General features: G+C 46.4%; 1 protein-coding gene across 1 annotated transcript; it reads left to right on the top strand.

The window, feature by feature from the left end:
- USHBP1 (USH1 protein network component harmonin binding protein 1) lies at positions 1-24634 on the top strand. The gene is made up of 15 exons (XM_054980317.1): positions 1-61; positions 3403-3551; positions 5430-5545; positions 6742-6866; positions 8816-9067; positions 10219-10311; positions 10939-11087; positions 11529-11669; positions 11829-11929; positions 14267-14387; positions 15142-15406; positions 15962-16171; positions 18083-18204; positions 21867-21989; positions 23802-24634. The coding sequence occupies exons 1-15, from the start codon at positions 53-55 to the stop codon at positions 24064-24066; spliced, it is 2241 nt and encodes a 746-aa protein (XP_054836292.1). The 5' UTR covers positions 1-52; the 3' UTR covers positions 24067-24634.

Raw genomic sequence — 24634 nt, forward strand, 5'->3', positions numbered from 1 at the left:
CTGGGCTAGGTTGCCACGTTTTAGGCACTGAGGGGAGGCACAAGAAGCAGGAATGGAGGAGGTAAGCAGGGGGGTTATTTGTGTTATTTATTTATTGGGTCTCGGGGTGGGGGTTGCCGTCTTGATGCCTCTGAATTTGTGATATCGCCTTGGTCATTTTCCTTCACCTAGAGTTGCCAGCTTCAAGTTGGGAAATTCCTGGAGATCTGGGGAGTGAAACCTGGAGAAAGTGGGGTTTGGGGAGGGAAAGGACCTTGGCATGGCATAATTCCATAGAGTCCACCCCCCAAAGTAGCCATTTTCTCCACGTGAACTGATCTCTGTGGCCTGGAGACCAGTTGTAATTCCAAGAGATCTCCAGCCACTACCTGGAGGCTGGCAACTTCACCTCCACACCTACTTTAAGGTCCATAAACAGAAACCACACCTGATCCTTCATTTATTTTGCTTCATGTATACTCCACTTTTCTCCCCAACTGGGACCCAAAATGCTTACACTGTTCTCCATTTTTTACCTCACAACAAACCCAGTGAGGTAGGTTGGGCTGAAAGTTTGAATAAATTGAATAAATTGTGACTGGCCCAGACTCACCCAGAACGGCGAATCAAACCTGAGCTGTATTGTCAAAAGCTTTCACAGCCAGAGAAACCTGAGTTGCCTAGATCTTAGTCCATCACTCTAGCGACTACACTACAATGGCTCTCCTTGTCCTATGCCACTGTCTTACCGGAGGAGGGGACAAGTGGTGACAATTGTGGCCCCAATCTACACATTTTTACAACTTTCCTCTATTTTAGGGTTCTCCCCACCATGTAAAAATATGTATTTATTTCATTTATAGGCTATAAATTATAGCCCACCTTTCTCCAAAGTGGCTAATATTGCATTGTTCTCCTCTCTTCCATTCTATTCTCACAACATCCCTGTGAGGTGGGTTAGGCTGAGAGTGTGTGACTGGCCGAAGGTCACCCAGCAAGCTTATATGGCAGAGTGGGGATTTGAACCTGGATTTCCCAGATCCTAGTACAACACTGTAACCAGTACATCACATCAGGTCTCCACGTGAGGGTCTTTCTATCCATCTTGCTCAACACTTCGGGCATCCTTCAAAACGAGTTCTAAGACTATGAAAATTAATGTAACAATAAACTGATTAATCTTTCAGATGACCCTTTAAGGGTAGCAGCTGCCACAGATGCATATGGCTAAGCCTTTGGGTCACCTCTTAGCTGAATTTCTTACCCTTTGGTTTAATTTTAAGGTCTGAGATCTAAATGTAACCTCCATGTTTAGAGACAGTTTACCTTTGAATACTGGATGCTGGGGGGGGGGGAGTGGGCTGTTTTCTTCCTGCTCTGCTTAAGGGTATCCCTGAAATATTTGGTTAATCTTTGTTAGAACAGGGTTGTGGGCCAGATGAACTTTTGGTCATCCAGTGGGGTTCTTCTTAAGAAAATGGATTCCTCACCATACCTTCCTGGATCAGGGGATGGCAAAAGTGGGTGAAGCTGAGGCCAGAAGAAGCTGTTTGCCTCCATCTTTGTGGCTACTGATGTCATTTTTAACCATGGCAAGGACCAGCAACTTCAGCTCATGTTTCCCCACTGTCTCCAGACTCTTCCTACAATCCCAGAGGGTCATGCCCCAGAGATTCTTTACAACCTTTTGCTCGTTCCTCCTTGGCTTCCAAAGAATTAGAGCCAAACTACAAGTGACGCCTGACACAGGTTGGACACTTGCCAGCTTCCCTCAAGTTTTGATGGGAAATGTAGGCAGCTTGGCGGAATGTTGGACAAGTGACAGTTGAAAAGTCCATTGGACAGCAGTCGGAGAGCCCAGCTGAAAGACCAGGATGCCTACATTTCCCATCAAAACTTGAGAGAAGCTGACAAGTGTCCAACTAGTGTCCGGCATCACTTGTAGTTTGGCTCTCAGTTGGGGAAGGGCAGAGTTATCTTGGCGCAGAGAGAATTGACGGATGCCGACAATCCACTGTGACTGCAGAAAACAGGAAAGCGTTATGTTTGCTCCTGTTTCCTTTGCTTACTCAAAACTGACTGATCATTCCCAAAATAATTGAGACGGGCTGGGGTGGGTCAGTCACTCCAGGCAACTGGCATAAGCAGCCAGGGCATGTGCATGTGCTGGGCTGACTTGGAATTCTTTGGCATGCTTTCTGTGCCACCAGCTCTCCGGGTGACTTTACCAGTGCGCATTAACTTTTTGAAGAGCCAGTTCTCTTAGCTGTGGCTTAACATAAGGTTTTAAGTCAGACCGTTCACCAGTAGGCCAAGTGGAAAGTTGACCAGAGAAGAATTCTGTGGAACTTCCAAGTTTGCCTGTTTACTGTAAAAGGTTGCTGGCTTTTTAGTCAGCCCTGTTGCTGCGTCTTTTATCAGCCGTTGCCTGTAGCAACAAGCTGGTGATAATTTTTATAACCACGTGAGAAAGCTTCACCAGCGAGCTTCTGTAGATCAGACAGCAGTTTAAGGCACAAGAGCAGGCCAGGCTGGTATTTCCAGTCTATTGGTACCCTCATCCCCACATTAGTAGGAGTTGGTTCAATGAAATGAGTGATTTGGCCTGCTGCCTGATATTCCTGAGAGTGCCTGTCTTTCTACATCCAGAGGAGTTAGCCATTCTCGAAAGCTTATGCTACAATAAAATTGTTTAGTCTTAAAGGTGCTACTGGACTCTTTTTGTCTTTCTACAAGCCCATCTACACCACAGGCTTTTAATCTGTTCTAATATTATGACCCAGGAACTTTTGAGAGACCATCTCCTTCGTTCCCACTGACGAAACTCCTGGTGGGTCTAAAAAACACCATTCCCAGTTATCAGGTGACCACATCCTAACCCCTCAGATCCCACTGAAGAAATTTTTTAGGCTTCCTAGGCAATTACCCCAGAATCCTCCTAACACAGGACTGGTCACCTAGGAGCTATCCTTATGACCCTTGGAGCTTTTCGCGCTCCGCAAGTATGAGCCGGGCCACTTCTCCTGGGCCCTTTCAGCTCACCGATACAGTCGTCTTCTGACGTTATATGCTGACTGCATTGCCGAACTCCCGACCTCAAGCGATCCGCCGGCCTCAGCCTCCCGTGGTTAGACTGGGATTACAGGCGCGCGCCACCACTCACAGCTGGGCGTGGTGGCGCGCGCCTGTAATCCCAGTCTAACCACGGGAACCTGAGGCCGGCGGATCGCTTGAGGTCGGGAGTTCGGGACTGCAGTAACCATATAACACCTAGGAGCTATAACAAATATGCACCAACCACAATTGCACTGGCCATTGGTGGATCACTGCGCTCGGAACCACAGGTCCATCGCTAGTTCTCCACCGACCCGCACAAAGGCTCTGAGGTGCTCTGTGGTCCTCTTATTCCTTTATGGTCACAAGGGGGACATGGAGCCTGCGGACGAGAGATTCAAAGAAAAGGCCTCAGACGGGGAGGAAATGCTGCGCTACGAACAGAGAATCACGGAGCTGCTGCTTACTATTGCCAGCCTCCATGGCAAAATCGAACACCTGCAGCAACAGAAGGCCAGGTAAGTCCCGCCTGCTGCATGCCTCATTTTCCCCTGGGATCACCTATCCTCCCTTTGATCTCTTGGATCTGAAGTCTTCCTCCCCAGTGCCAGCCTATGCACTTTGATACCTGAAGCAGAGAAATGTAAGCAAAGCACACACAGGGACACACCATTTCCCAAAATAATTAGCAGAGTGGTCAGTCCATCAGCGAGTTCTCTTGCATTCGCACCAGTGAAATGCCCACAAGCACTTGTGCATTCTTATGGGGCTTCATGTCCCAATGTGGGTCAGATCTGTCCATCTTTCCCATTCTACCATCTTTAATGGCCTTCTAGTCTTCCCCTCACCTTGGCTTTTTATGGTCTTCTCCTCCAATTGCTTCCTATTCTAACCCTGAAGATAGTTTCAAGTGGGTAGCCATGTTGGTCTGTGGTAGGATAGGAAGATTCAAGTCCAGTGGCACCTTAGAGAACAAGATTTTCAGGGTATGTGCTGTCCAAAGTCAAAGTTCCCTTTGTCATATACCTATCCTCCTGTCTGATGAAGGGAGCTTTGACTCTCAAAAGCTTATGCCCTGAAAATCTTGTTGGTCTTTAAGGTGCTATTGGACTCAAAACTTGCTGTTCCATTCCAAGTCTGTTATAAGAGTCGGGAACAAGGGAAGCAGCAGTTTTCACTATTATGAACCTCACTCAGCAAGTGGGATGGGAGGGGGACTTACTTGTGAGAGAAGCTGGTCGTTTGCTTGTTGCCTAATTTTTTTCCCATCAAGATGCAGCTGACATATGGTGACCCCACAGAGTTTTCAGTGCAAGAGATGTTCAGAGGTGGTTTACCATTTCCTGTCTCTGTGTAGAGACTTGACTTCCTTGGTGGTCTCCCATCCAAGTACTAACCAGGGCCAATCCTGCTTAGCTTCCGAGATCTGATGAGATCGGGCTAGCCTGGGCCATCCAAGTTAGGGCACCTCTTTATTTACCCTAATTAAAACAGAGATGTGCTACTGTGGTCCTAAACCCCACTCAATTGGCCTGGATTAGCATTTTCATTTTAGAATAAAATGGAGGCCCTGGGGCAGAGAGAAGGCAGACCACAGGCAAATTCAAGGTGAACCATTTGGGGCCTGCTCTTTGCTCAGATCCTTGCAAAGAATGGTAGTTCTAGTGGACCTTGGCCTGATCCTATGAAGCATTTCATAGAAAGGTCTGTGAGTGCTTGCTGGAATCTCCATGTATAGAGGCAAACTACTGCTGTGTAACATATGCAGGATAAAAGAAGTGGGTGGCAATTTTCTTTATGCTGAGGTTGTGGACACTGTTGGAAACAGGATGCTGGACTAGATGGAATTTGTTCTGATCCTGCAGGACACATCTTGTTTTCATTAGCAAGAGGGCAGACTCTGGATTAGTTGTCCCTTAACTCTTCCAAAATTTTTAGTATTTCATACTCTTAAGTCTGTGACTAGACTGGTGATTCTTGTAGATTGCATTAAATCAAAGTTATCTCTCCCTTGGAGAAGGCAGCACTTGATTGAGAGCTAAACTACCCAAGACGAATTACACAAGGATGCTTAAGTGAAGGGAGACGCAATGTTAGCCAGGAAGCGTAGTTTGAATTTCACCTCTCTCTACAGAGCCGGCAAAGATCACTCCTCAGAGGATTTGTTAATTTGCCTCCCTAAAGGCTCTGTCGATTATTAACAAACCCTCTGAGGAACAATCTAGTCAACTCTGTAGAGAGATGTGAAATTCAAACTATGCTTCCCAGCTAACATTGCATCTCCCTTCACTTGAACATCCCTATGTAATTTGTCTCATGTAGTTTAGCTCTGAGATTGGGAAGAAAATCCCTGAAGTCAGAGGCTGATTTGTTCAAATAACTCTCCTTGTTCCCAGAGAGGATGAGGATTTTTCTGACCTGGGCTCAGAATACACGATGAGCCTCCCCCGGCGCCCTCAGCCTTTTGCAGACTTGGTCATGACTCTGCCACCTCCGGTCCACGTTCAGGAAGGTAAGAAGGGCTTGCTGTATCTGAAGTTAGATATGGTTCCCTAATGTGCCACCGAAAGCACTTGTTCCTTTGCATGTGTGAAAAGAAAAAAAAATAGGTGCTTGGATCAAGTTTATAAAATTAATCGATAGCAGAGCGAAGGCTTGAAAAATGAATTTCAATGTTCCTATATTTTTTATTAGATGTGCATCCAGCCATCATCTACTCCCTCCCCACACTGCAAATTGTACACATTTGAGAATGGCTCCTGTCTCACATTTTCACCTTTCTTGTCATTCTGGGAGGAAGAAAGCCCCGAATGGAACTCTGTTGTGTAATAGAGTTCACTGAACACTCTCAGGTGCATTAGGGTACATTGTACACCCCACTGTTATGATTCACATTTCAAAATCTTCATGTCCCCTATGTGGCTACCATGGGACTTGTCAATGTGACATCCTTTGGAAGTTTTTGTACGCATAAATTAATTCCCAAGCGTATGTAAACCCAATTTGGTTTGGGACCAGGGCTCATAGGGAGAGGGGGTTTAAACCTCCTCCTGTGCCATTTTTTCTATATTAAACAGTGCTGGGGAGCTGCTATTTGCCCTGTTGTGGGAACACACATGTACTGATAGCTACACATGACTTGACTCAGGCCCACACATACCTGGAAATTATGTTCCAAGCGTCTAACTTCCAGATCACATTTTTTTAACTTCATTTTATTATCCCACCTTTCTCCCCAGTGGAGACCTAAAAAGTGGCATACATCATTCTCGCTTCCATTTTTTCCTCACAACAGCCCTGTGCGGTAGAAAAGGCTGAGTGTGTGTGACTGACCCGAGGTAACCCAGTGAGCTTCCATGGAAGAGTGGGGAATCGAACCTGGGTAGTCAAGAAAGATCCTAGCCCATCACTCTAGCCCCTACACCACAATGGTCAGGTCACATCAGTTGGCCTTACACATTGGTAGAGATGACGACTTCGTAACATATGAATTAGCCCTCAACTTTGTTCCTCTGTGAGATTCTCTCTATCTGGGAGGTGTAGTAATCTGGTGGGACTTATCTGTGTGAGTTTTCTGGAGCTCTCACAGCTCACATTAAATTATAGTGACATTTTGTCTGTGGTGTGCCAATGTACCTGGGAGCGAAACTCTTCCCTCATTCATCAGCACCAATATTTAAAAAATCTCCCCACTCTCCCATGTTCTAGGCAATGGTGACCTCTTCCTTGATGTCCATAAGGCTATGACTTCTCTCGAGAATACTGTTTTGTCCTATCGGAACCGTATCCCAAGTGCAGAAGCTGAGCTGGAGGGATATGCCCGGGTGGCTGAGGTGGGCAATCTAATGTCACTTTTGTTCCACTTTCTTGGATGATGTGTGCGAGGGGGGAGGTTCTTCTGGGTTTTGCCTCAAGTTGATCTGTTTGTGGGTAAATTTGCTTCATCTGTCTGTCTGTCTGTCTGTCTGTCTGTCTGTCTGTCTGTCTGTCTGTCACACTTTCATCCCTTCCTATGGAGTAGCCCACATTGTCCTCCTGTCCTCTATTTTATCTTCACAGCTGCTCTCTGAGGTAATTTTGTCTGAAAGAGAGAGAAAGTGACTGGCCTGTGTGCTTTGGGGGCTGAACCTAGGTCTTCCGGTACTCTTAACCACCTCACTGACTGTTGTTCTTACAATGCTGTTCTGCTGTTTTATGTCGCCGTTCCATGCCTTATTTGTTCTTGTGTATGATGTTTCTGTCCTTTATCTATCCTAGTTTAGTTGATTGGGTGACTTCTTCAGATGCTTCATTTGTCATAGCTAACCTTATTGGAGGAAGTTATTACTCATATTAATTTTGTATTAGAATACCCTTTAATTTGGGGGGATGTTTATATACTTTTAAACTACCTGCCTATAACTTGGAATGTAACCGCTGGTCAACAAAAATGGACCCTCCGTGCACTTATTGTAGCTAAAAGATTTATATTACAACACTGAAGAGACAAATGCCCACCTCCCATAATTCAATGGATGTAGGATCTTATAACATTATCTAATGTATGGCATATAGACAAATGTGGATGGCCTTATTTTTAAATATTTGGAAACCTTTTATGGATGCTTATGAGTAGATTTCTCTATTGTTTCTATTGTGTACAAGGCTTATTTTATTTTTTAAAATTTCTTTTCTCTTCAAATAATTAAAACATTTAAAAAAAAAAAAATAGCTCACCTCATTGAACGATTTGGGGAAAGCAGGCCATGAATGGTTTTCGAAATTAAATAATTGCCCCAATGAAATCCATTTCATGGTTGCTGAAATGCTGAGGAAGAACTGTATTGAAGTCTTTCTATGTCAAAAAGAAGATAGCTAAGGGACAAACTGCCCTGACAGGCAATAGCAAACCACCTCTGTTAGTCTCTTGCCATGAAAACCTGCCAGGGGTTGCTGTAAGTCAACTATGACTTGAGAGTAGAGATGGGCAGGAACCGAAATATGAACCAAAGTTTGTGACAAACCGGGCCGGTTCGTGGTTTGCGAACTGATGGTTCGTCAGAGCCCATTTTAGGCTGGTTCGTTTGGTTCTTTTTTTTTTTTGGTTCGTCACTGCAGACAGCCTGGCGCCGATCAGTTTTCTAGGCAATAGGGGATGGACCTTCTGCTGACCCGGAAGTTGCCTTCTGCTGGCCCGGAAGTGATAATTTGCTGACCTTGATGTGATGTTTTCACAAACCTCATTTCACAAACCTCTCTCATTTTTCTTCCTTTTCTTATTTAATCTTTTTTGTTGTATTATATGCTCACTTCTTTATTCTTATGTGTAATATTGTATGTTATGTATGTGGTTTAGATGGTGGGGTTTTTTTAGGTTTGAAAAATTAATAAAATAAAAAAATAAAAAAAAAAGAGGATTAGACAGATCCGTGGAGGAGAGGCTCATTTATAGCTCAATGAAGCCTCCCTATTCATTCCGTATTCAGAGATAGTTTACCACTGGCAGGGGTGTGGGGAGGGAGGCTGTTTCTTCCGTGCCCTGCTTGTGGACTTCCTAGGCATGTCTGGCTGGCCACCATTGGAAACAGGATGCTGGGGAAGTCAGATCAGTGGCTCTCTTCTAACATTCTTACATATGCTCCGCTCAGGGTGGAAATACATGTTACGAATTACCTAGGGACGCTCAAGTGCACCTCATTTCACATGTTCCCCTTCCAGCTTCCCAGGCACTCGCACAGTCACACTTCAATTTGCTCCATATGAATATGTTCCCGCGTTTGATACCAATTTGTGTATCTGCCAGAGCCTGGAACAAAGCCTGAGGAAGTTCCAAGGAGATGACAAGGACCTGTCCCCCCAGCAGTACAGTGAAGCGGAAGCATCTGTGGCTGGACTCCCACCCGACGAGATGAGCAGGTACAAGAGAGAAATCGCCCTTTATGAACAGAGGAACGCGGCCCTAAGGGTAGCTCTGGAAGGGAAAGAGGAGGCGCTTAGCACATCGAAGACCACCCTCTGCACGTACCAAGAAGAGCGGGACAAGCTTCAGAGAAAGGTGACTACAGAGAAACCCACAGAAGCAACAATCAGAGTTTCTGGTGTTTGAAGCTACCTTATGCAGAGTTCAGCCACTGGTCCATCTGCCTCTGACTGGCAACAGCTCTCCAGGTTCCCAGCTGCCATTGACACATTACAGTCATTGTGTGTGTTGGGGAGTAACACGAGGACTTGGTATCTACTGTGTGGTGAGAGTTTTGTGCCTTGCAAATGCACACCGGCCGTTTTCTGTTTGGGACCAAAACAGGCAGGGAGAAGCAGCTGTAGGCTGCCCCCCTCCCTGTATTTTTGTCTGCAAATTGCCCTGCATAACCTTTATTGGTTCTAAAAAATGTAAATCTCGCAACAGAGCCGATAGCAGCTCCACCAGGAAGTTTTGCAGAGGCCAAAACAGAGATGGACTGCAAAACTCACATCACGCTGCATGCTATGAAGTCCTTGTGTTGTTCCCCAGCAAACACGAGGACTTCGTAATGTGTAGATGGACAGAGAAAGGTCTTTCCTAGCTCCTGAGAGCCTTCAGAGAGAGATTCTGGGGACTGAACCTGGGCCTTTGTTCAGGCGCTCTACCGCTGAGCCGTGTCTTTATCATTGGCCTGTCATCACCTAGTTAAAGAAATTAAACAATGCAATCTTCTGTATGTTTATTCAGAAATTAATCACTCATTTCAATGGAATAGGCATTCAGGTAAGTATGCAGAAGATTACAGTTCAGGGGTGAAAGTCGCTTAAATTTCTTACCAATAGTGTCTGTATTGAGGGGATGGAACAGAAGATGAGAGGTATCTGGCCACTGTCTTGCTGAACCATCCCATACTGGCTTATTTTCACCCCTGTTGCAGCCTCATTCAATTAGATGTATGCATTTTAGGCAATTAATTCATTAACTTTGCATACGAGGTGAAGGCAGAAGTTCCATTTGGCTATCAAGGCTAACAGCCATCAGCGCACACCTCTTCTCCTCCATAAATGTGTCTAATCCTCTCTTGAAGCCAACCAAGCCAGTGGCTACCTCTTGTGACAGTGAGTTGCGTAACCTAATTTTGCACTGTGTGATGCAGGACTTTCTTCAGCCTCTCTTGAATCGACTTGATAGGGCAGGGTGTAGAAACAGCAACTGTGTGACGTGCTCATCCTGTGTCACCGCAGGTCAAAGAGCTGCAGGACTCTCTCTGTAAGGCTGAGAATCTTGCAGGTGGATTTACCAGCCCTGTTCAGGAAGGAGAGACGTGGAGGTTTCAGGTAAGCACTGGAGGTTTGTGCACGTGTGTTGCGTCTGTGTAGAAGAAAACAGAAAGAAGTTGCAGATTTGCTGGTTGACAGCCTCTATCTGTTGCTCCTTGGCTGGCTTCCTCTTTTCCTCTTTGCTCTATCCTTCATGATCCAGTAACTGGATTTCAACTTTAGGCTCAAACTAGATGTTACATCTTACATGGATCAGGAATTGAGGTCCCATCTGGATTCACTGACACACAGAAGAACAGGGTATCTTACCTTAGCAATGCTCCATTGTTCCGTTTGGCACTGGGATGCTGTGTGGAAGGAGGAGGGGCTTCTGGTTCCCTTCTGCCCCATTTTCACCAGCAGAAATAGGCGCTGGGGCGGTCCTGTTTGCACCTTTCTGGTTCTGTGTGTCCTGGGAAAGACGAGGTAAGCTATCCTGTTCCATGTGGCAACAAGTCAGGATGGACACCCATGTTCCCACCTGTGTTAAAATGTAGCAGCTAGGTTGAGCTTTAGATCTCTGGCTCTAGTTAAAAATCATTTGGAATCAATTGGGAAGGTATTCCTAAATATTGCAAGCGGATGAATCCCGACGGATAAGGAGAGGGTATACATGTAACAGAATTATGTCTCGTTTCCCTGCAGGACCCATTAGCTGCCGCCCAGAATTTCATCCGCTGTATTCAGGGTGCCTCCAGCGCCCAACCCATCTGCTGCCTCTTCCCCCAACAGGTCCCATGGCCAATGGAGACCCACACAAAAGACACAGAAGCCCAAACCCAGCAGCAACATGGGTAAGGCTGTCCCACTACTTTCATAGTCAATGCTCACATGTAACCCCCCCCCCTCCTCACTGCAACACAGAGTCATTTCATTTCCTAAATAGGGGAAAGATTCGGGGCAAGATCACAGTTGGTAGCGTGGCTCAGTGGCGGAGTCCCTGAATGCTTTGCATGTGGAAGGTCCCTGGATGAATCCTTGCCATCTCCAGTTAGAAGGATTGTCAGAACAATACTCTATTCGGGAGGAAACAATGCTCTGGTTTAGTGTACAGCAACTTCCCTTTGCATGTGCAAAAAGCTACTATTGACCATCTCTTAGCCAACAGGGACATGGCTTCGTAAAAAAAACCCTCCTTTGCATGCTGAAGATCCCAAGAGTTTCAGTTGGTGGTTTCTTCGGTTTTAACGGCCTCATTGGCAACAGGCCATGTGGGTCCGCTTTCTCGCCCTCAGATTCATCGAGAAGCTGAAATGTCTCAACCAGCTCCTTTCAGCCACGCTGCAGGAATGCAAGAGTGACTCGGAACACCTTAGCATGCTGTTGGGCCGCCGAGAGTCTGATACCACCGCCCTCCGCTTGGCTGTGCAGTACAGGTGAGGGTCTAGTGCTGATCTGCTCCCGGGCTCAGAGCTGGGAGCCGGCATATGACTCCCCAAGCAGTAATTTCCACCCCTTCTCCTTTCAGAGAAAGACAGCAGAGTGAGTACAGTATATGTAACGTTTTCTTCTCTTCTGTCTCTTGGATCTGTCAGTGAACGGTGCTTGGAGGCTTATGAGGTGCTCTGGTCACTGACTGTAGCACAGCAGCATCCCTGGAAGGAATCAGCAAAGAAAGGAGGTGTCTCCCAAACAGGTCAGCCCTCAAGGATGCTGGGGACTCAGTATTGCCCTCATGTACTCATTCTCATTGAATCAGATGGGTTTTATCCTCTCACTCTGTTTAGTTAATGGCAGCTGTTAGGTCCTACCGTGGGTGCCATGGTGCTGTACGCCGGTGCACCTGACTTTGACTCTGGAAAGCCATCAGGGATTGTGCAGGACCTTGCTCTATGGAAGGAGGGAGGTATACCTCACCCTCGCTCCCTCTCAATCCACTCGCAGGCCTGCTCAACCTGGCAGACTCCTGGCTGCTTCCTCCTGCCTCCAGCTTCCCAAAGCCTTCACCTTCCTCTCTTCCTCCTTGCTTGTCATTTTCTCTCTCCTTCTCTCCCTTTTCCTCCTTCCATCTCTCTCCTAAACAGCCCACCATCCTCCTTCTCCCACATCCTGCTCCTAATTCACCACCACCCCTTGTGGGAGAACTTCCCTTATATCCCTTTTCCCATCCCCAGTTCCACCTGCCAACCACACCCCCAGCCCTCTAGCCAGGGCCCTGGCTGTCTTAGGCAGCCCCACCTGTGGTTGCTTTGCTGGCTGCTCTGAGCAACCACACCTGCTCCTCCTTTGCCGGCTGCTGGGCCTTCTCTGCTAATTGTCCCAAGCAGCCCCACTTGTGGCTGCTTGTCTCCCAGTCTCACCTGGCTCTGGCTAATCCCCTCTAGCCTGCCTGCAGGTTGGGGCATGGCCCTGTGATGCCTTGATTGCCTTCCCTCTACTGCTGGTAAGGTTGCTGGCTGGTTTGCTGCTGGCTGGCTATCCCTGCTTCCTGTGCCTTCGCCCTCTGTTCTGGTTCCCTCCTGGTTGTCCTCACTCTCCCTGCCTGGGCTCCTAGCCTCCCACTGGAGGGTGGGGCTAGCTGGCTTCCACCTGTCCCTTCTAATCCTCTGAGGCTTGGGTACTTCTTTCCCTCCCTTGGGTGCTGGCAGGTTCTGGCCCTGGATGTCTGTTGGGGTGGCTGGGCAGCTGTCTCCCGGCTGTCTCCTGTCCCCTCCTCCCGGCAAGTCTGGGGGCTGCGCCTCAGACCCCGGGCAGCAGCATCTTCCTGCAGTACAGGAGATCTCAGAAAAGGCACCACTGTGGTAGGGTACAACCCATTGGATCCAGGTTGGTGTAGTGGTTAAGAGCGGCAGGACTCTAATCTGGAGAGCCAGGTTTGATTCCCCACTTCTCTGCTTGGAGCCAGCCCGACCCACCTCCCAGGGTGATTGTCGTGAGGGTGATAATAACACACTTTGTAAACCGCTCTGAGTGGGCGTTAAGTTGTCCTGCAGGGTGGTATATAAATCAAATGTTGTTGTCGTTATCATTATCAGTATTATTATTATTAATTATCCATCACACAGGGACAGACTGACCATTTAACTTACTGGGAAATGTCCCAGTGGGCCACTTCCTTAATGGCCCCCTGGTGGCTGGACCAAGCAAAGCAACAACCTCAGTGTCTCAGGGGCCACTTGGCTTAATCTCGTCATTGGCAATAGTAATGCCTCAGAGATCCCTCGGCTTGTTCCAGGGCAGTTCACACTTCCCAGTGTGATGAGTGCCATGAGTGCCCTCATGCCTCCAGTACTTCCTTACCTAACTTTGGTGATTGGTGTGGTTGAGGGGTGGCGATTAGGACATTTGGAGGGCCTGATTGGTCGTTTTCCAACCTTTGGTTCCTGCAGCACTTTCTTGTGCCCAGAGACTCTAAATAGGAAGCTCACCTGCAGCCCCCAGCCAACCTGGAAAGAGGCATTCTCTCCATCATGAAAGAGAGACAGGGTCCCTCTTTTGGCTCTTCTCTCTTGCTGCTGAAGTGTTTGCGTTCAGCAGCTCTTTAAAGAAAAAAAAAACTTCTACCTGATTAATTAGGTGTACCTCTCCAATCCATCAAAACATTTTAAATCAATCATTCCTACTGATGGACTGACCTAGCCATCATGGGGGAGGGAAACATTCCCGATAGCTACAGACAGAATGCCTTCGTGTAAAATGGGGGCTGCCAATTCTTTCTTTTTTACAATCTGCTCCCTCGGGAATTGGGGAGGGGCACTTTTTAAACGATCAGAAAGTTTTTGAACAGTTAATAGTCTAAACTGTGTGGAGCCCTGATTTATAAATAAAGTTGTGCTGGAACTTCTTCCTGTTCAGAAGATGATGGGATGCAAAGCTGGGTGCAAAAAGGTCATTTCAGCCTGCATGAAAATGATCGTCTCCTCTGCAATGCGCAGCTTTCCCAACCCTCCCCCTCCATGTCATGCCCATAGAACTCTGAAGCCCCTTCCCTTCCAGCAATGCTGCAGTGACTGACCTGTTCTCCCTCCCCCAGACCCGGATAACCCTGGCAGTACCTACCATGAGATGAAGATGGTGATGGACGAAGCTTTAAGGTCATGGAAAAGATGCAATGTGAACCGTGAAGAACCCAAGTGCTCCAATTTCAAACAGAGGTACTAAATGGCGAAGGTGTCAGGGGTGGGTTGTCCTTAATTGAGAAGCTGGGGAGGTAAAATGCAAAATGCGGTAGGATTGGGACAAGAACTGGGGGAGATCCCCAAAAGGGTCAATCCGAAGTCCAAGTCCCTTGCAGTCTGGGTTCGAAGCTGGGAAGTCTCTCCAAAGTGTGGCTAGAATGAGGATTTGGAATATCTTTGTGCCTCTCATGAGGAATGTTAAACGTTGATTTGTGTGTTTAGTGTTGAAAGTATTTTCTTTGGAGCAAGCAAGTACTGACACATTGCACAAAAAGAATTCTTTGGGTGTTCATATGTATGCACACAGAAGCATCTCACCATCGCATCACCATTGCAGGGGTGAAGTGGGATGTTCGGCAGTCTTAATTGATGTATACACGCTCAGTCTTAACGTACCGTTGCATCAAGATTCTTTTGTGTCGGGTTTTATTGAGAGGCGACAGCACAAGTGCATATCGGTAACACACCACACAAAAAGAAACTCCGGGCGGCCTTGTGCACAGTTGCATCCAGGTTGCTTTTATGTTTTGTTTTATGGAAGAGGGAGGAAGAAAGATGCAAAGGAGCTGAAATCTGTGGGAAACTGCACGTGGCTTACTATCAGAATAAGGTGATGGGGAACCATAGTGAAGAAGTATGCCAGGCACTCTTGATTTCTTGCAAATTTTCTCTGGTGAGAAGGTTTCTCCATTAGCGAAAGATCCCAACTTGGAAAGAGTTCTCGTTGCAGCTCCCTGGAGCCAAGGGATTTGGAGGAGGACAGAAAGGAGGTTTTGCAAGATTACATCAGGCGCCTGAAGGCAGAACAGGCCTCTCTGAAGCTCCCCACGCAACGGACACCTCCTGGGGCTGACTCTGCAGCAGCTAGAATCAATGCAGGGATTGGAGCCAAAGTGGCAGAGGTGCAGAGAGCTTTGCACGGTGTTCTTCCCACAGACACTACCCATCCGAAGATGGACAAGCTGCATCTGGTACAAGAATTGCAGGCTACCAGGGTAAGCGAGAATGGGATATGAGTGGGGCGTGGCTCCCTAAGTCACCAAAGGATAGGAGATCTTGACGGCAGCCTACTTCCTTTTGAGGTAGGGAGGAATGGATTCCCCCACCCTATTCCTTTTGTTCCAGAATTCTGCATTCCACTTCCCTTAAATTCCAGTTTTGCTAGGGGTCGTTTCATACATTACAACATCCTCATGTCCCCACGGGTCCTTGTTAACAGAGATGCTCATTGAATTCTGTGCTTAGAACTTACTTTCCTGGCAAGTGCAAGCCCAATTAATCGCAAGTTGCAAATTAAGTTGCGAGCATAGAACTTCCACATCTGTTGACAGGTCCCGTGGTGGACCTGCCGGGGACAGGAAGACTTTGTAGTGTGCGGATCGGCCCCGGGGAATCCCTCCCTCCCCCGTCCTTTTTCAGAACTGTTTTTTGTCATTGGCCAGTTCACACAGTCCGTGTGACTAATTCATTAATTGACTCATTAACCTTGCGATCAATTGACTGAAACGTCTTTGATCAGTTATCCCTTTTTGCTGCCAATTGAATCCCAGGAAGCTTTGGCTGACTTAAATATCAGGCTGCATTTAATGGAGAAGGAGAAGCAAGGCCTGGAACTCCGGACATACACCTCCAAGGCCCAGGAGGCTGCTTGCTTGTTGATCATAGAGATCCTGCAAGGGGACTGGGAGAAGAGCCAAGAACAGAAATCGAGGTCTTCTGATAGCAGCAGCGGTAGCAGTGACGAAGACAGCAATCTAAGGGTAAGGATCTGGGAAGTGATCATTTCTTTCACGGGCACAATGAAGTGACCATCTCCATGAAACTAAATATTTGCATTTCCAAAACGTTCAGCATTTCTCAAAGATCCTCCATTTCTCTCTGGATTATTTTATAATGGGGGTGTATAGATTCTGTTCCTTTCCCGTTCCAGTATTCTGCTCCTCTCGAATTCCAGTTTAAGTAGCAGAGTTTCTAAAGTCCTGGAACTGGAGCATGTGCAGAGTGCTGCAGCTCCCAGTTTACTTAATTTAAAAAATCTAGACCACTTTTCTTTGCCCCAGATGTGGCAGATGTGTCTCAAAAGCCCACTGATAACATCAGCAAGTGTACCTACACAGTAAACTCGGCAAAAGCTTAAAATCACACACAGATTTGGAACAACATTCCCATAGAGGTGGCTATTTTGATGAGAGCCAGTTTGGTGTAGTGGTTAAGAGCGCGGGACTCTAATCTGGAGAACCGGGTTTGATTCCCCACTCCTCCACTTGAAGCCAGCTGGGTGACCTTGGGCCAGTCACAGCTCTCTGGAGCTCTCTCAGCCCTACCTACCTCATAGAGTGTTTTGTTATGGGGATAATAATGGCATACTTTGTAAACCGCTCTGAGTGGGCATTAAGTTGTCCTGAAGGGCGGTATATAAATCGAATGTTGTTGTTGTTGTTGTTGTTGTTGTTATTTCCACAGGCCCATTTTATTTTTCGTGGGAGGCTAATAAAAGGCTACTTTTGATGGTATAGAGAATCATGGACAGCAGCAGCTACTTGGGATTGTGTAATAGTTGAATAAGTTTTTAAAAACTTCTTTTGTAACCTGGAGTTGCTATTTAAGCCACCTTGAATCCTTGAAGAAAGGTGGGGTAGAAATATTTTAATAAATAAATACAGCATCTCAAAGTAAAGCAGCCCCTACAAAGTACATCAAAAACTAACCAAAGCTCTTCTAAAGAGCCAGTTTGGTGTAGTGGTTAAGAGCGTGGGACTCTAAGCTGGAGAGCTGGGTTTGATTCCCCACTCCTCCGCTTGAAGCCAGCTGGGTGACCTCGGGCTAGTCACAGTTCTCTGGAGCTCTCTCAGCCCCACCCAACTCACAGGGTCTTTTGCTGTGGGGATAATAATGGCATACTTTGTAAACCGCTCTGAGTGGGCATTAAGTTGTCCTGAAGGGCGGTATATAAATCGAATGTTGTTGTTGTTGTTTTTGTTGTTGTTATTATTATTAAAAAGGCAGGGAGGGGAAAAAGAGGCTTCCAGTTGTAGTTCATTCCAAAGTGTTGGAGCCACCACTAAAAGAACCCTGCAACAGGCTACCCCTGTTGGGACAGAAAGGAGGATGCACGGAGAGGCAGTCCATTAGATTCCTTTGCATCTTTCCCCTGTCTATATCATGATGCACATTAAGAAAAACACTGTGGCAAAGCACATTGACTATGTTTATTTTGTACAATGTTTTTATGGATGGGTAAAATACTACCCCTAAAGAATCTGTATGCGGTTATTATAGCCAGCTTGCTTTCTTGCAGTGTTTTATCAATTTATACATGCATGCCTATGGCTAATGTCAGGAGCAGATGAGGTGCAGACAAACAGGAGAAATGGAGAGGTGTGGTGTACATAATCTGGAAATAAAAGCACCAAACCAAACAGAGAATTCCTAAGGCCTCCATAGCGAAGAAGTGTCATGTCCCCCAAAATCTAGAGTATTGGAACCCAATTCCACAAATAGCTTCTAAGAAACTTAGCAGAGCCCTGTTGGATCAGGCCAAAAGTCATCTTGCCCCACATCCTGTTCCCTCTGATGACCAGGGAAGCCCATCAGCGGGAAGTGAATTAATTTTTGCAACTTCTCAGCTACCAAGCCTCTGCTTTCCTTTTTTCCTCTTTCATAATTCTTAGGACTACGTTCCCATATGTATCTCCAAAGGGACCCATGTCCGTTTAGCTCAGGATGCTGGTGGAAGACAACCTGTTACAGACCCTGCGGCACAGATGTCGGAACTTCTCGATACTTTGGCTCGGTAAGTGCAATCCCTTCCCTGACCTGAAGCAGGCGCTGTGTCCTCTCCAATTGCCTTTTCTAGCTCCCCAGCCAAATTCATCCACCAGACTGGATCAAATCTGATCATTGTTTCGCTTAAACCATATGTCAAAACCAGCAAGGAAGATGAGGCTTGCGAAGGACTGGTTGCTCAGTGGGTAGAGCACCTGCTTTCTGTGTTGAAGTCCCCAGCATTTCTGTACTAATGCAATAGAGTTCAATCCCAGAGACCATAGCTTAGTAACAAAGCACATGAATACATGCAAAAGGTCCCAAGTTCAGTCTCCACCATCTCCAGTTCAAGGACTTTAGGCAGCAGATTATAGAAAAGACCTTTTTATGCCTGCAGCCTTGAAGATCCACTGTCACTCAAAGGAGACAACACTCCTGTGGTCTGAATTAGAGATAGGCATGAACAGCAATACGAACAAAAAAAAGTCACGAACAGCCCAATCTGCTGTTCGTGAACAAGCTGTTCGTGAGGCCCCATTCTAAATGAACAGGTGGTTGTTGCAAGCCTCGTTCGTTGCTGTTCGTCAAGCCAGACAGTCTGGCACCTGCAATCAATTCCCTTGGCAACTTAGGCAGGGATTGTCTGAACTCTTTCTGAACTCCTGCTGTTGCCCTGGAAACCCCAATCTAAGGCCAATTTAGCTTGATAGGCAGGTCTTCCTTTCAAGTGTGGAGCTCCAAATTTGTTACAAGGGAGGCTCTGGTTTTGCAGACAGTGGACAGGGAGAGACAGTTGGTGTAGGCATTTTGATAGAGAGAGTGCATTGGAGCTTGAATTTTCTTTGTGTGTGGTGGGGTAGGGAGCTACCCCTTCAAGTTCCAGGGCTGCTGCCAGGCTCTGGGCCAAGCTATTATTTATTATTGGTACCTTTCCTGCTGCCTGCTCAGGTCAGGTTTCTGGAAGTGGTGCAGTAGGGATCTTGACTTGGATGATGGCTGGAGGAGAGCCTTCTGGCCTGGCCCCCACGAACAGTCAACCATGAACATGTTTGTGAACAGGCCCACATTCGCGGTTGTTCGTGAGTCCCTGTTCGTGGATGGCAACGAACAACAAACATCATGTTCAGGTTTTTTTTCTGTTTGTGCCCATCTCTGGTCTGAATCTGCATCAGGTTCATGAGCAACAATCCAGAGCTATGCAGAGTTTAGTGGTGAAGCTTCTGTTCTGCATGCAGAAAGTCCTGGGTTCAACATCCGTTAAAGATCTGTGACCTGAGAGCCTCCAAAATAGGCACAGCAAGAGTTAATTCCCGTTAGAAAGTCATCATGTCCAGTTGACAAATGTGGTCTGAATATTCCATGCTCAGAACTTAATTCCCAGGCATGTTCAAGCTTGATTCGGATCAGAACTCCAGCACACAGGGAGAGGGACTTACACCTTCCCTCCCTGTGCAATTTTCTTGTCCTGAAACAGCCCCGAAGGGCGACTGTTTGCAGCGTTGGAGAAACTTATATGTAGCCCATCAGTACTTGCACATTTTCCCCATGGGGCAAATAGCGACATTTCAGGTTGGGAAAATGGTACAGAGGATGGACTTAGTTGAGATGGCCAAACTTACAGTGTTAATTAGCAACAAAATACTATATTCAATGCAAATTGGAAACCCTTTATGGACTATCTGTGAGAGATGAAGAAAAATGAATTCATGATTTGTGGTTTTGACTTTTAAGAATAAGGATCTGGGATATCAAGATGAGATAGCGAAAAAAGATATTAATTAGACCACAAGCTGACTGATAATAAAGGAGGAAGTGTTGTAGGTGAAAAACTGTAATGGAGTAACAATATGCTTATTATGCTTTTTACTGTTTTTTTTACTTGTTAGGTTGATGTAGGCCATTGTTGGCTCTCCTCCGTAGCTGTATTTTTGTTATGTTTTACTTTCTTTCTTTTGCTCTATCTTTTAACTTTCTCATAATAAAAATTTTAAAAAATTTTAAAAAGGAAAAAGACCAAAAAAGAAAAAAAGAAAGAAAAATAGGACAGAGGAAGGCTTCAGCCACTCCACCCCATGTGCTGTGGCCCCAATCCCAATGTGGATCCACACACACTGAGGAATAAAGTTACAAGCGTGGAACTCCCAGAGCTCTTCTAGTTGACAGGATCTGGGGCAGCTAAGAGGGGTGGGGTGGGAGGATGAAGTCTTTGTAACATGTGGATTTATATGATGGCCAGGGGTGCAAGTCAGGATAACACCGCTTCCTATGTTCCCATCGTAGATTCATGTTTTCAGTTTTGTTGGATTTCAAGTCAAGTTCTGATGTGCTATATTCTCCATAAAAATATAGAGGACACTGGTTAAAATGCAAACTGCAGAATTTATTCCAGGCTGGTGTTTTGTGCAAAGACACCCAAGACAGCTCACAAGCCAAAAAATCATGCACAAATTGGACTACTAATGGGATTTTTATGTACTCTGGACCTCAAGACCACAGATTCTCCCTAGCAACATATTGCATCCAGATGCATAAAATCCTAACCTGATTTTCTTGGCTATCTCTACAAGGAGAAACAGCCTCCAAAGGGGCTGCCGTGTGAGCCTGTTGTGATAACTCTGACCAGGAGTCTTGCGGCACCCTAATGGCTAGCAGATGTATTGCAAGATTTGAGGGCAATGCAGGATTTTCAGGGTAGACAGCCTGGAAATCTTGTTGGTCTTTAAGCTTTTTGTTCTACTGCAAGCTAAGAGGGTTATGGTATGGTAAAGGTCAAGGTAGTCCCCTGTGCAAGCACCAAGTCATTACTGACCCATGGGGGGATGTCGCATCATGACATTTTCTTGGCAGACTTTTTATTACAGGGTGGTTTGTCATTGCCTTCTCCAGTCATCTACACTTTAGCCCCAGGAAACTGGGCACTCATTTTACCGACCTCTGAAGGATGGAAGGCTGAGTCAACTTTGAGCCGGCTACCTGAACCCAGCTTCCGCCGGGATCGAACTCAGGTCATGAGCAGAGCTTGGGCTGCAGTACTGCAGCTTACCACTCTGCGCCACGGGGCTCTTACTATGAGGGTTACCCATTCTTTGTTACATGACAGTAAATCTAGTTTCAGGTGGGTTGCCTGAAGGCAGCATGGCATAGCCCGATCTTGTCAGATATCAGAAGCTAAGCCAGGTCAGTGCATGGATGGGCGACCGCTAAGGAAGACTCTGCAGAGGAAGGCAATGGCAAACCAAGGGCACTTCTCTCTCGCCTTAAAAACCCCTTGCTGGGGTCGCCATAAGTCTGTTTCCACTTGACGGCACATATGCACACACGCACACATAATAAATGAAAGGGAAATATCCATGTTTCCCAAAGAAAAGTTTATTTTTACTGCTGAGAGAGAATGTTACATGTACACACCTATGTGATATGTATTGGTTGTATATTAAGCTATGTCCTCTTGAAATCTTGGGCAGGTAAAAAAGGGTTCTTGTGACAAAAACAGAGCAGGCTAATGAACTCCGTTTCTAAGACTCGTGTTGTATCAAACCATGCAATTGCAGGAGCGCAGGTTATGATCTGCTCCTTCCACCCATTCCATGCTCCTTTCTATTGGTTCTGCGTGTGAATCTCATTGAGAAAGGCGGACTATAAATGCAGAAAATGTGATCCTGTTTCATTTTCCTTCTGCATAAATGACAGGAACAGGGAACTGAACAATCAAATCCAGTCCCTTCTTGGAGAGCTGGAGGAGAAACTCGAAGATTGCAAGACCCAAGAGATACAACCGATGGAACTCACAAGGGATTTTTTCAAAGCACACAGGTAATGCCGGGAAGCCGCATCTAAGAATGCGAAGAGCCCTTGATGGATCAGGCCAATGGGCCATCTTGTCCTGCTTACTTCCCACCAGATGCCCCTGAAAGGTCTACGAGCAGGGCATGACCCCTAGATTCTTGTCCCTACCCCAGCAACTGGCATTCAGAGGTAGACTGCCTACGAACATGGAGGTTCCATCCAGCCATTGTGGCTAATAGCCATGCTCCATGAGCCATTACCTCTCCCCCATATCCTCTGAAAGAGGCCCCAAAGCCACATCAACAAGAGTTGAAACAAGTCTGAAAGCAAAAAACTGGAATCAGGGCATATTGCTTGAGATTTATCTTCCACGACACACGCACAGTGGAAACAAAATCGAAAAGAGTCCAGTAGCACCTTTAAGACTAACCAACCTTACTGTAGCATAAGCTTTCGAGAACCACAGTTCTCTTCGTCAGATGTGTCAGAGAACTGTGATTCTCGAAAGCTTATGCTACAGTAAGGTTGGTTAGTCTTAAAGGTGCTACTGGACTCTTTTCGATTTTGCTACTACAGACTAACAGTAGAAACAGAATTAGAGGTCAAAGGGGCTATTTAGGGCATTTCTGGCAGGAGTTGCATTCTAAGCAAAGCAAAAACCTTCCTAAGAGTTAAATTGAACGAATTGGCTAGATGCAAATTCAAGATCACGTTTGTTATTTAAACTTAGAATGTTGGGAGTTCAGAGTGGAGGGGAATAAATTTCTCCCAACTCAGATCTGTCCTTCCAGGATATAGTAACCTCTTAAGGATTATTTATTATTATTAGTATCATTATCGTTATTTATCCATACCCCACTTTTCTCCTCAATGGGGACGCAAAGTGGCTTACATCCTTCTCCTCCATTTTATCCTCACAGGCTAGACTTGAGAGGGTGTGACTGGCCCAAGGTCACCAGCATGCTTTCATGACAGAGTAGGGATTTGAACTTGGGTCTCCCAGATCCTAAGTCTGACACTCTTACCACTACAGCACACTGGATCTGAGCAGCTCAACTTTCCTTCCATTCTCTACAGTACCATCCTCTGCTGAGTAACTCCAGTCTAAGCGTATGATATCAGTAGGCTTAGGCTAAAGTAACTCCAGAGAGGATTGCCCTGTTAGTTTCTTTTCCTTTTATCTGATGGTCAGCTACCCTCAATATTGTATGGTGCTGCCCTCAACATCCTGTGGCCCTCAACATTCTGCAGTGCTGCCCTCAACATCCCGTGGCCCTCAACATTCTGCTGTGCAGCCCTCAACAACATCCTGTGGCCCTCAACATTGTACACTTTGTTTTGGCATAGAACGTCCATTAGTGGAAAGCATTTGGACTTACTACAAGGATTTACAGTGTGGATAAATATCTGAGAAATTTCCCCTTTTCTCAGATCTCCTTCTCTGGGATCCTAGAACCTCTTAGAAGCTTGAGGAAGTCAAGTTTCATCTTCTCTTCTTTTTTTCTATAACTTACACATAGATGCCTTCAACATTCCAGGATTCCTAGAAGGTAATGAGCATGCTAACTCCTCCCCATACTATCAGAGTGGAGGATCTTCTTTTTAATTTACAGAGTAATGTATTTCTACATATGTGAGGATCCAGGTAAGTCCCCCCCCCCCAATATTCAGAAAACCTTGAATGTATCCCCGGTTTGGTGCCCTGTAGAGGAGCCATCCAATTTGCTGTCAGAGATTACCACGGGCTTGCTAACACTTTCTGAGCTGGTGTGAGAACCCTGGAGTTCTGCCTTCCACCTTGTTTCTATCCCAATTCAGCAGATTCCTTTCTCTCTGCAGTGCCCTGGTCCTTGCTTACCAGAATGCCCGGAGGAAACAAGAAGCCCAGGTGCGCCAGCTGGAGACGCAGATCACCTTGATGAGTCACCGGCAGGCAGGGCAGTTGCAATCCCTGATGCACACCCTCCAGAGGTTGGAGAGCAGAGCGGATGGCTGGACTCCCCATGTAAGCTCGGCATCTGTGGACGAGACAGACAGCCCCGCAAAAGAGGATTACAGAATCAAAACGTGCCTTGCAACGGATGCTCACCTCAATGTGAAATAACTTTGTTGACTGGCTTTCGAAAGGACAGAAGGTGAGCCTTGCCGGATCAAACAAAGGGTCCGTTTAGTTCCAGTGGCCTGCCTGGTTACCTTTGGCAAGTTCACAAGTTGGCAGTGAAAAGAGCTGGTGTTCCCAGACGTTTCCCCCCAGCAATTATTATTCAGATGTACACTGCCTCTGAACATGGAGGCTTAATTTGCCTTGATAGCCGATTCATAGATCCATCCTCTGAATTTCTCTGCTTGCCATTAACGATAAACAGCAGAAGAGCCTTGCTGGATCAGATCAAGAATGCCCCTCTAGCCTAGCATCCTGTCTCCAGCAATGAGCAGCCAGACGCTCCAGCTAGAAGCCTGCTAGCAGGGTAGAAAGACAGCAGCCGTCCTTCACCGATCAGCCTTTAGCAATATTCAGAGGTAGGTTGCCATGGTTTGTACCCAACACCTGCAGCGAATCAGATCTTCCCTGCAACAAACGAAGCCCCCACTCGAGGGCGTCTCTGAACCAAGAGAGTGCAAGAATCGCATTTACTGTTTTCATGCTTGTGTGTAAATAGCAAAGATCCTTT

This window comes from Eublepharis macularius, chromosome 5 (assembly GCF_028583425.1).
Source record: "Eublepharis macularius isolate TG4126 chromosome 5, MPM_Emac_v1.0, whole genome shotgun sequence".
Taxonomy (NCBI): Eukaryota; Metazoa; Chordata; class Lepidosauria; order Squamata; family Eublepharidae; genus Eublepharis; species Eublepharis macularius.

Coding starts and splice junctions, on each gene's coding strand:
- USHBP1 (XM_054980317.1), top strand. Junction 3,552..5,429: donor CTGCAGCAACAGAAGGCCAG/GTAAGTCCCGCC, acceptor CCTTGTTCCCAG/AGAGGATGAGGATTTTTCTG. Junction 9,068..10,218: donor GGGACAAGCTTCAGAGAAAG/GTGACTACAGAG, acceptor GTGTCACCGCAG/GTCAAAGAGCTGCAGGACTC.